The sequence below is a fragment of the Trachinotus anak genome, unplaced genomic scaffold (assembly GCF_046630095.1).
Source record: "Trachinotus anak isolate AG129_WGS33_773 ecotype Australia unplaced genomic scaffold, CSIRO_AGI_Tana_v1 ptg000018l, whole genome shotgun sequence".
Taxonomy (NCBI): Eukaryota; Metazoa; Chordata; class Actinopteri; order Carangiformes; family Carangidae; genus Trachinotus; species Trachinotus anak.
This window is the reverse complement of record NW_027273869.1, coordinates 13439678-13451742: the sequence shown is the minus strand read 5'-3', so window position 1 is coordinate 13451742 and position 12065 is coordinate 13439678. Positions and strand designations below refer to the sequence as shown.

At 42.8% G+C, this 12065-nt stretch overlaps 1 protein-coding gene across 2 annotated transcripts in view; it reads right to left on the bottom strand.

Annotated features, from left to right (window-relative positions):
• The window catches only part of LOC139634847 (voltage-dependent calcium channel subunit alpha-2/delta-1-like), an 89369-nt gene extending 78747 nt beyond the window's left edge, over positions 1-10622 (bottom strand). The window contains exon 1 of one of the 2 annotated variants that reach the window (XM_071501530.1): positions 10376-10622. In XM_071501530.1, the coding sequence (XP_071357631.1) occupies positions 10376-10455 (80 nt within the window). In that variant the 5' untranslated portion in view covers positions 10456-10622. The remainder of the gene's footprint in view (positions 1-10375) is intronic. The other variant, XM_071501529.1, reaches the window with a different exon arrangement.
• Between the last annotated feature and the right edge of the window lie 1443 nt (positions 10623-12065).

Below are 12065 nucleotides of genomic sequence, written 5' to 3'. Positions count from 1 at the left end.
TTTAGATAAAAAGGGTGTGTAATCCATCTTTAAAAGATGGTTCCCAGATGGAGTTCATGGAGAGAAGATTGGGAATGATTTACCTTCAAGATTTTTCTGCAGAGCCCTGTGTGAACTTCTGAATGTCTATATCCCTAGTAGAAAGAAAGCAGCAGCACAACTTTAAATAAATACCCTGTAGACTGTATGCTTTGGGCTGTCAAAGTATTGGAGCAGTTTGTCATAAAACACTTTTTCCCCATCTCGCTGGTTAGCAGGGAGTAGCTGCTTCAGGTCTTTTCATCTCAACTGAAACTCAGAGTATTAAAAGTATAATTTCATGCAGTGTGTACCACATCCCTGATCAACAGAGGAAGAGATAGAAGTACATCCCGGGACAGGACACATGCATTTTTCCTCACCACAATAACCTTACATTGTCATTCAGCAGCAGAGGCTTTTACACATTTCATTTCCATAGATTTAAAACTAATATGTTTATTTTCTATTTCCCTTTCTTCTTACCAAAGTATAACCCTCACGCCATGTAAACACCCTGAGCCGAGTTTAAGTCCTGAATATCGATCCAGAGATGTTGGACGCTCCATCATTCCGACTGAATCACCGAAAAGTCGGCTTCACGCCAACTCAGAGGCCCAACATGTCTGTGTGCGAGCAGCCGCAAGAATCCAGGGCTCAATATCCAATCTCAAAGTTTCCACTCCAGCACCCTCTCGTCTTGTAAACATCCTCATGTTTTTATACTCAGAGCCCAGTCTGTGGATCCACATTTGATCTCTTAATACCATTGAAACCATCATGGAGGACGCATCCTACAACATACACTCTTCTTTTTTTTTTAACACCCCCCCCCCCCCCCCCCCGGTCTCATCATGTTGTGGAGTCATGGTTTCCAGCACTGGGAGACAGTTTGAAACCTTAAATCCTCTTCTAATGGTAGTAATTTGGGCTTCTAATCTGTTCTTAGAGAGAGACCAGGCTGACACCATTACAGGAAGTAGGGGAGATGCACAAAAAAGATAGGGATGTTTGAGGATGGCAGTGTGGATGTAATTGAGCCACTGGGGGATAGCTAATAAGAGCTCTGACTATGAAGCAAGGCGTCTAATAAGCAGCGAGCCTGACAGAGCATTGTAGAAGACAAACAGTCACTTTCTGCCCCTATGCCCATCTTTTTCTTTCTGCCTTTCCCTCTTTTCTCACAATCCCTTTATCCTTCTTGTATAAATGTATCACTTTCATTGCTCCTTTTCAATTCTTTCCCCCTTCTTCCACGCTCCCTCTTTCCTTCCACCTCTCCGACTCGACTATCTGTTTGTTGTTGTGTACAAAACTGGAAATCTGTTTCTTCATGTTTTCCTTTACACCGTTGATGACTTGCCTTTTCAATTTACAACCTCCACATAATTAAGCCTCACTTCCCATCTATTACTGCCCCATTTCTAGCTAAATTATCTTAAAATGTTATCATTATTAATGTTATAATTTCTTCCCTTTGTCCTCCACCCCTCTCCCTCCTCCCACATGTAGACAAGTGATGATATCTTCTCCTTTATTGAGGTCAATAACACCATAATTGGAGGCTTTGTAAATGTCTTGCAGCCTCATTATCCTCTACGGCAAGATGTTATTGATGTTTCTGCTGCTCTTCTACCATTTTCCTCTTAGCAAGTCAGTCACGCCATTTTACCACTACCCCCTGCCTGGATCTGAAGAGCCGTGTTTAAGTGAAGCCTTGACAACAGTATTTTCTGCACTCTATCAAGCACTTATGTTAAGGTCTATTACAGCTGTGGAAGAGCTGACTAGACATTGTATGAGATCATTATCAAATGGCGGGGTGGTGCTGGTGGGCAATCGTGCACAGAAGGAGCAGGTGTGGGTTACAGGAAGCTGATTCCAGTCGCATTGATTCAACAGGTGACTTTTGGCCACAGGCAAACAGCCACATATTGACTTCCTATGCTCAGTTTAACTTCTAAACTACACCACAGGCAGTTATAAAAGACTATAAGCCACAGTAAAAGGAAAATAATCAATCTTAGAAGCTGTGAATGAATTGCTTTCTCAGTTAACCACCATACTTAGTGACCCAGATATTTAGCTTTGAATGGCAGGATAATATTTTGAGTGTAATGTGCAAAGCATTTGTTTCCCTTGTGTTATTTGCACAAATTTTACTGCTGGACTGACAAACAGTCGACTATACAGATGTCAACATTTGCTGTAGCTAGCTAGCAACATACTGTCTCTTTACATTTATGAGGTAGATTCATAAAGTCCCAGCATTAGTGGAATTTTTTTTTAATTATCAATTCACATCACGCCAATTGGCTTCACATTCTGTATGAACGCACCTGTAAACAGTGAGCAGATTCTTCAGCTGGAGGGTTACAAACAGTTCTGAAGCAAAAACGCCAGACATCCTCTGGTTCCAGCGTCTCAAATGTGAGGATTAGCTGCATTTCTCTGTTTTATATCATTGTGATTTTAATATTGATAAAGAAAATCAACAGATTGATGAATATGGAAAATAATCACTTTCAGGCCTAAATTTACTAAGTCTTCATTTACCAATAAAAGATTCTCATATGTATGGAATAAAAATATTTTATTTTTAAATGTGTGTCCCAGGAAAAGAATTATTCTCAAAGTTTTATGGGGTCTAGTGGCTGAGACATGTCTTGGATTGCCTGTATTCCTTTCACCTCTCTACCTTTGAATAGGAGGTTAAATTAATTGCTAAAAGGCACCGCATTTGTTCATTCCTTCATTTATTTCTTCATTCAGTCATTCCACAATGCCACACCAGGTCATTTGGATATCTGAGCACTGCTTTAGTCTGTCCACTGGCAACATGAGACTGCCACAGAGGGCCAGGGGTCTGTCTATCTTCCTACCCTTGCCCACGTTTGACCTCACACTCTGGACCGGGGCTTGCTGGGACTGACTCGCTGTCCCCCTAGCGCCTAGTCTGTCTCGTCCACACCCTCCGTGTCAAACGGCATATACGTCCTGACAGAACTAACAGCTCCTATTGTATCACCTCTCCCCACAGGTGTCCGGACACATTAAGTTAGAGGAAACAGAATTGTTGTGACACCCGCAAGTGTTTGTACTCGCTGCAGAGAAATCACACCTGCTGATGAGATTCCAGTATAATACTAGACTAAAACACGACAACAGCAACTAAATTAATATTATACTTTCTGTGTGCACTGACAATTTTTGAACATCATTTGGTATCAGACATGCTTGCCTTTGGCCTCTGTAATGAATATAGATTAAGCCATATCCTCACTGAAAAAAAAAAATGGCAATGATATCCTTGAAATATGTCTAGGATAGAGAGGTGATGGGTCCAGCATGCCGTTAAGCCCTGCTACTAAAATGATCCACATAAAGACAAACACATGGTAATGCAAGGTGTTAAAGCTATGTGACCAGAATGTGATCACATCTACCTGACCACCTCTGAAGCTATTATTGCTCCCGTCATGTTCGGATGTTAGGTGGATGTAAATGCAATCTTTGACACCTCAGTTACCCCATCCGATCTCACTGCGGATAACAAGAAAGCATTGGAAATACCAAACACAAAGGCAAGATCGGATTGTTTATTATCTGGATAATGTATCTGGACACAGATTGCATTCTAGTACCAGTTGTAAATGGGGTGCAGGTTGTAGGTGCACTTGCATGTTAAATTAAAGGCAATGGATTAAAACTACAATCTCTAACTTAAAAAAGCCTGTGAAGATGCATGGGAATAATAACAACTCTGCATAGAATTAGGGTTTGTATATGCAGATTAAGATTTTTCCTCTCACTGCAATTATTGAAATATATAACATCTTCCCCCTTAGTCTTAATAGAAAACACAGAGTTGTTATTGTATTTAACAATTTCTCTGTGTCTTTTCCTCTTACTCATCCTCACCCCTCCAGCTGTCTTTCTCCCTGCTGCATGTCATGAACTCTGCTCAAATGACTAAACCTCCACATCCCTGTCACCCTCACACTTCCTGAGCAAACTCTCTACCCATCCATCCATACATCACTGCTACCCTTCTGCCTGACTACACACACACACGCAGAAAATCTTGGACAATGTGTATAAATAGAGATTAGAGAGCCCCCCCTGGCCAAAATGTCCAATTAACGTCAATCTAGACGCCTACACAAGCAGACTACTGTTAGTGTTGTACTGAGTACTGTCCAGTGTGGTTTGAGCACTGACATTAACAGCTCTTATGCGGCAATACAACTCCATTAAGGGGCTCGAGAGAAGCCATCACAGGCCATCATGGGTTCACTTTTCCCTGCGTCTCCCTCAAAATATAACACGAGATGGGCATGTGGTGCTATAGATATTTTAAGCACTTAACACCTGTAGTGTGTGATTAGGATTCATTAGTTATTAAGTCCCTTACCACATTTCTGGAAACTTTAAAAACAAAATCAGCCAGTGGACACTCTTCCCATATTATTGCTTTTTTTTTGGTTAGAGGTATTAGCTTAGCTTAGCACAGCGACTGTAAACAGGAGGAAAAGGCTGCCTTAAAAGTTCAACTGCAAGTGTAAAACCAAGACTCTGCCAGCCGTCCTGAAATTTCACAGGAACAACGAGACGCTCGGAGGCCACTGCACCCCGTCAAACACCACAACTTTACTCAGTTCGTGATGATTCTGTGAGGCTGATGATGGGATACGTCTTTACCTTCAGACGGAGCTAGCTTTTAGCAGCTTCAAAGCTTTCAGTCTTTATGTTAAGCTAAGCTAGGCTAACCATCTGGCTGTACCTTCATATTTAGCATACAGATATGAGAGTGGTGCCAATCCTCTCATCTAAATCTCTGCTAGAATTTGAATATGTACATCTAAAAAAAAAACTATTCTTTTAATACACATTGAGCTTTTTTTTTTAGATTCGTTTTCCAAGACTATTTTTCTTTCTGAATGCTGTGCTGTTAGCTTGATGACACATTTTTTGGTGTATTCAGCAGGTTATGAAAAGGTTTGATTTTCAACCCTCAGTCTCACACAACCCCTTTTCTTTCAACATTTTCTCCTTCTAAATCAATTCGCCTTGCTCCTCTGTATCTTGTGATCTGTTTGCTCCCTTGTTTTACAGTGTTGTGTCTTGTATTACTTTACAAACTATTGATTAGTTTAGTAGGGCCCTTTCTCTGTGAAACCCTTTCAGACATATTGCTCTCGTGATAAACGCTTATAAATAAATAAAACTCCAAAACAAGGAAGGACGGCCTTAAAGCAACACTCCCCATGCTTTATATTATGGTATACAGATGTGCTTCCTGTACTGAACAGGGCTCTCATCCAAACAGCTGTTTGCTATTCCCAAGGTTGCCCAGGCAACGCTGTAATGGAAAATTCTTGGGAATTTCCATGTGGCAAAGATTTGCGGGGAAGTGGTACAACACCCGGGTTGATTCTTTACTCTCCAACCTTTTCACACATGCTTCACTTTTTGTCATAAGGAACTTGGGATGAGAAAGTTTAACCAGACACAAAAGCAACACCCAGAGGCCACACATGAGCGAAGGGTCCAAAAAATGTCAGTGGAGAGGCCGGGGGGAGATTTATGGGAAGCCCCCCCCCCTCGCCACTCTACACTCCTCTGTCTTGTATCTTTACCTACATCTGAGTCAAGACACTCAACGCCCCTTCCCCACGGACAAAGGCTTGTCTAAATATAGCCAGAGTTGAGACAGAGGAAAAGGGGGATTGAGTCGGAGGCGAGGGGGGAGAAAATTAGTGAGAAAGAGGGAAAGGTTTGGCAAAAGAAAAACTGTGAGAGAGAGTGAAAGAAAATGATGTGAGAACAGGGAGCAAACATTATCTATGGGCACAGATCTTGCACTTTTGCGTGTACGTGTGTGTGTGTAACAGATATACCCCACCAGCTGCTTGACTCTGGGCAAGAACATGCCTCCTGAAATATACCTGCTAGCACCAACTCCCCAGGGGCTGAGAAGTGCAAATCTCAGCCAAGGAAACCCTAGACTGCCTTGAGCTGATCATTTCCATCTGCTCATTACATTTGATTCATCCTCTTTGAACCTCTCAGGATTATCATTGTCATACTCCAAGATAGATTTTTGACACTGGAATATAAATTGAAGGGAAATCCGATTTTTTTTTTTTTCTTACTTTTTTTCATTCCGTGATTATATTAGATGAGACAATGTTAATCCCTTTGTCTGTGATTCAATCAAGAAATAAAGCCCGGAGCTTTTTTCATTGACAAAAACAAAACTGACTTTCTAAAAAAAATAATAACCAAAGACTAATGTGTTGGACACTGTGACTATCCAGTGTGATTTTCCAGGGATACAGCCACATTTTCTGGTTCAAGTATTCTGACATCACGATGATGTAAAGCAAATGTGGATGTAAGAGCATTAACAAGTTTTCTGTGCTGCAAGCCAACTTTTACATCATCAATGTTTTTGTGATCACAGCAAGGAAGATTGGACTCAGGGTTATCTTCTTGATCTCTATATTTGAGGGAGTTTTTTTATCCTCGCAATGTGTTACATTTCATTACTCAAATGTTCACTAGCAGCGAGTCCAGGCATCCGGGATCCAGAGGAAGCATATTCATTACAGGCCACAACATAAGGTCACTGGGATGAAACAAGTGTCAAGACAGTTGCAACACATCATATGAAACAAAGGCAGAAAAGTAAAATTACTGTCAATGAAATTAAGCCAGAGTTCAGAAAATTCTCAAAGGTGGATTGAACAGATGAAAAAGGAATAGTTTGAGATTTTGGGCAATTCGCTTTGTTCCTTAGACAGCTGCTGGTTAGCTTAGCTTTGCATCCTCCTTTCATTTAATCAAGTACAAAAGTAAGTGTAAAAATATAAGTTTGTGGTTTTACAACAAAGTTGTGTGACAGACTATTTCATGGGCAGGATAACAGTCTTGTCAGCAACGTGAGGTTATCAACCAAACAATTGAGACCCAAGAAAGTCGCGGCTATTGGCCAACAAATAGTCCTATCCTACAGCCACAAATTGCCATTTTTACAATTCAGTTTTGAATGTAAATGAACATACTAACCAAAATATTGGCCAATTCCTTTAAATAAAAGCTGCTGACGTCTTGTCTTCCCTGTGTGTAAATCTGGATCTAGTTTTGTTTAGAATTCATATCACAGTAACCCACTGTAAATTCATACACACTCAGTTGGCAGTTTATTAGGAACACTTCGCTAAACCTAATGCAGTGTAATTGAACAGTCCGGTAATAAATCCCACCATCATGAGGGTTTGTGTTGAAAGAGGTGTTGATTCAACTGTGTGATCATTTTGGAGTCTGTAGTGCTGCTGAACTGCACTGCATCATGTTGACAGGTATTCCTATTATTCTATCCGTCCTTTAAATCAGCGAGTGTGGGCTAAAGAACAGACGCACCTCCTTGTGTAATGCAGTACAGTTCAACAGCACCACAAATTACAGCCTCCAAAATGATCACAAAGTTTAATCAACACCTCTCTGAAACGGTTTCAATAACAACTGAGCAGTATGACCTTCATCAAGGTAGCATTTATTACAGGACAGTTTTGGATAGATGTACCTAATAAACTGACAAGAGAGTGTATATCTTTACACTCCCCCTGCTCACAGCTGCCCATGTTGCTCTCTGTTCTGATGAAGTGCCTCCTCACATTATGCCCACTGATCGCCAGAGATGAGGCCGCAAACACAAGAAGCATGGCTCTTAAGCTGGTTGAGCATGAAATCTAGTTAGCCTTAAAAAAGAAAAAAAAAAGAAAGTGAGAGTGGGAGAAACTGAGCAGAGGGTGACAGAAACTGCGGACAAAGAGGGAGGATGGATACAAAATATATCTGATAGTGACTAAGGTGATCAAGGCTTGGATTGGATATTTGAATTCAGCACAATGCGTTGGCAAATGTCTTGGGATTTTGGCTTTGAGGGTGTTAACAGTATTAAATGGTCCTCATGCAGAATCCATGCAGCAGAGTTGATATAGAGCAGACACACAGGACCAACAAGGCCAAGTCTGGATTTTCTTGCTGTCTCTTTTTCTCTCCATCTCTATCTTTTCTTTTTATCTCCCCTGATCTCTCTGTGTGTTAGCTGGCGCCAGGATCTCTTGGGCACAGTCTATGACATCAGACTTTGCAATTCAGATTCTATGATGTTAATCATCTGCCTTCAGGCAACGGGGAACAGAGAAGAGGAGAGAGAGATAAAGAGACGTAGGGAGCTGGACGGGAAGAAGATGGACAGGGAGTGAACGAGACGGAAGAGGAGAGTGATGAGAAAGAGAGCGAGAAGAGATGCAGGGAGGGACGAGAGAAAGACAGGGGACGTGAACATCTGAAGCAGACAGATGCTGGCGTGTGAGGTTAGAGATGGAGCCCAGAGATACAGTCACACTTCAAGCCATGAGACAGGGAGGTGAGAGAAAAAGAAAGAAACAGCATGGCAAAGCAAGAGTACACATGCTGTATGTTAATGCCTGTTTTAAATCACCCATGTTTCTGAATTTCCTCAAGGAAAACACACTGGGTCAGTCTCTCCATCCTTGCCCTTCTAGTTTCTCTGTTTCTGTCTGACTTTCACCTTGAGGACTCAGCCTGAAGCTTGTCACTCAACATCACCATCACCACACGAGCAAACCAAGACTAAGACTGGCTGCAGTTAAAGACAGAGACTGTGTGAGTGACAGCAACATGTTTTGCCTGGTTTTGCAGAACTTTTAAATGAAGAAGCTGTGATTGCAACTGATGGCTAAGCAGAAGCAGATGTCAAAATACAGGCTGTGTGAAATGACTGATTCTGGCATCGTCTTTCCTCCTAAAATCAGGTTTCCGAATTCAAACGAAGAATTCCTGCCAATCTTGTTGTGAGTTTTGTTATTGTTTTTTCCTGCCAGACCGGCCGTTCCACTCAGTAAATCAACTGTGCCAGAGAAAGTGGGTCTGCAGCTCCCCAAGCCTGTGTGAATATCATGTACACAACCCACAGATCAATCCACTTAGTGCCCATGAAATATAGGGAGTGGGCAGGCCACTCTGCTAGTCTGACATCATTGTACTCCACCATTAGGCTGAGTGCCATCATGGCTCACCACCCCTCTGGAGGACCGTACATGGGCTGCATTCAAAACCAAATACGCTGTAGCCTTGCCTCCTTTGGAACCATCTGGAAAGTCTTAAACCTGTTGATTAAGTGTGAGGTGCAGCATGGTAGCTGAGCAGGCTCACACACCTACACGTTGGTTTAATTTGGGAACTGTATTCCTGTGACCGTGGGCATATCATCTGTTACATCTATTAATGTTGCACTGCAAATATAGAGCTCGGAAGTCAAATATAGAGGGACTCAACTGAGCGAGTGTTATCTCCAATTCATCACCTATGTTCATGGCCCAAGTTACCATCCTGCAGGATCGGTAGAGAGTCTTCAACTCAGACTGTAAATGGAGCAAACACTACCTACTGGGATTTTTACAGTGAATGACAGAGAAAACCTGAACCACTGGCCTGCACGCTGGAAATAATAAGTACTGTTAAATTCATTTGGAGACAGATTATTGTACAATATGTGACAACTGAGCACACTTCAGAGCAAACTGGCAGACAATCACCTACTGAGAAACCATCTGTTTAGCTCTGAGTTTCAGTCTTGTAAAACACTACTTTTTCCTAAGGAGTCTGGCCACAAGAAGACCGCCCCACATGATCTGCAGCAAAATGAGACGCACTTGTTTGCGCACAGTCGTCCTTTATTTTGACACTTCTGACCAGAGGTTTAACCCCACCCCCCAAATGTTACCTCTCGGGCTACAACACCAACCGTCCTGTGGTGTGAAATAAATCAGATTCATACACACTTCCTCTCAAATGTGGATCCCAAAGAACAAGAAAAAAAAAAAAATCTGTGGGGATGCTAAGTGGAAAAGTTTGGGAACCTCTGAGCCACCTCAATCCACCTTCCTGGTTTGATTCAGGTGACAGGAAGCCACATGTCACACCACTGAGGCTGCTGGCAACAAATGTACAGCAGCTTTAAATATCGTGTTTGACATGGTGAAGTTGTATCTACTAAGTCATTTGCAATCATCACCAACTGGTGAGGAGGAAACACATTTTGCCTCAGCTGGAACCCTCATGTTCCACCAGCTGCAGCTCACCGAGGTGAAACAGATTATAAATAGTGAATGGTTGCTTACTTTAAATATGTTTTTACACCCATGACTGTTGGAAAGTTAAACCTCGACTCTGAAAAATAATACCACGCTGTCATTCCTGCTGCACACGGCATATTATCCGAGACTTTCAGAAGCCAACAGGCTGTTTCTGAAGCTGTACTCACATCTGCGCCGATGGGAACTGTCCGGTGGACACAGACGAAATGGTTGACAGGAGTAAAAGTAGGCAGACTGAGTAATCCATGGCTTTGTTTATTTCCCTTCCCCACCGGGATCCAGACAGAGAGAAGATGAACAAAAGAACAAAAACAAGCTCCACAATTCCACCGCGCCGTGCGTACTTCTCAGCCAAACCTCACACCGCCATCGGTGCGCGTTTGGAAACAAATCTCATCTGGTATGTCCCCCCCCCCCCCCCCCTTCCCAACCCCCCCCCCCCCCCCCCCCCCCAAACCAGTCGAGTTGAGGAGTGTGCTTATTTTTGGTTCAGCGAGTGTGTGTGTGTGTGTGTGTGCGTGCGTGCGTGCGTGCGTGCGTGTGTGTGTGACTGTTGAGTGTGTATCTCAAACTGCGATAGGCTATTAGAGCAGATCTAAGGCGTGTGTGTCAAAAAATAAAAGGAGAAAAGGGGGAGGGCGCATCTCGAGCTTCAGCTTGGCCGGCGGAGCGGTGCCACTCCGCACACTGCAAAAAACAGCGCAGCCGTCATTTAGCAGCCGGGGTCCCTGCTGTTAAACACGTGGGGAAGTGAGTTCCAGGGGGTGAGATCTGTTCGTATTCCGTGCGTTTTAATTGCGATGGATCTTTTCTTGAATGAACAATTATTTTCTAAATGGCTCTGGAGAGATCCTGAGATTGTGTTCTGGTTTATTACAGTAGAGGTTGAGACCAATATTTCAGTGAAAATCCTGTCAAAAGTGGAAGCGAAACTCGTTATGTCGAGTTTCACTTCTAAAAAATACACTAAAATGACACAAATACACAAACTGGACACCTTTGAAGTGGGGATCACTGTTTTGTTTTTGTTTTTTACAGTGTGCGTTTTTTTGCGTTTGTGTTCCTGCCTCACAAACGGGTTTCCGGGCGCCCTCCTTACCCACCACACACCGCACCGCACATTGCGCACCGCACTCTCGCCGGCGGAGTCTTATCAGGCGCTGGACACTTGCCACAAACAACCTCGGCACCTCTCAACACCACGCAGCCACCTTCCTGTCCACCGTCTGCAGTTTTTTCTCCCTTTATCAACCCTGCATGACCTCCAGCTGATGATCACCACACTGTTTAAATAAGCCTTATGTTTTATCTTGTTTCCTTAGAAAACAGTTTTACTTCTCTGTAGCCCACAAAACCCCCCCTTGTTATGTATGAAGTATAAATTTGCCTCCTTAATCCATTCTTCAAATGAAGCCCACCAAAGCCGACTTTTCCTGGGCTTTGTTCTCCCTCCTCTGCATCCTTGATACACCACCAACCAGGTGGGACTTGTGAGAGCGCATGAGGACAGGTCTGTTTGCCTCTGGTCACATGTTGCTGAAAGCGTCTTCAGGCCCTTGAAGTGTCCACTAGCCATGTCAGACTCAGCGAATCATCACAAGAAAAACGCAGGTTTTATTATGTATATCCTTATAAGCCCTCAGTTAATTTTGCAACAGTGCATCCACTTATGCAGAAATGTTGTAATAAATTCTGCTTGCTCCGAGGGCAGTGGCAAACTTAATATGAAATGACATTTCCTTTGCTGGGACAATCAGCAAGGTAAATACCAGAAGAATATACTGTACTTTCTAATGAGTTTCTCTCCAAAGCCCCTTGTCAGATATAAAACTAATCCCTGACTAATTTCCTCATTTC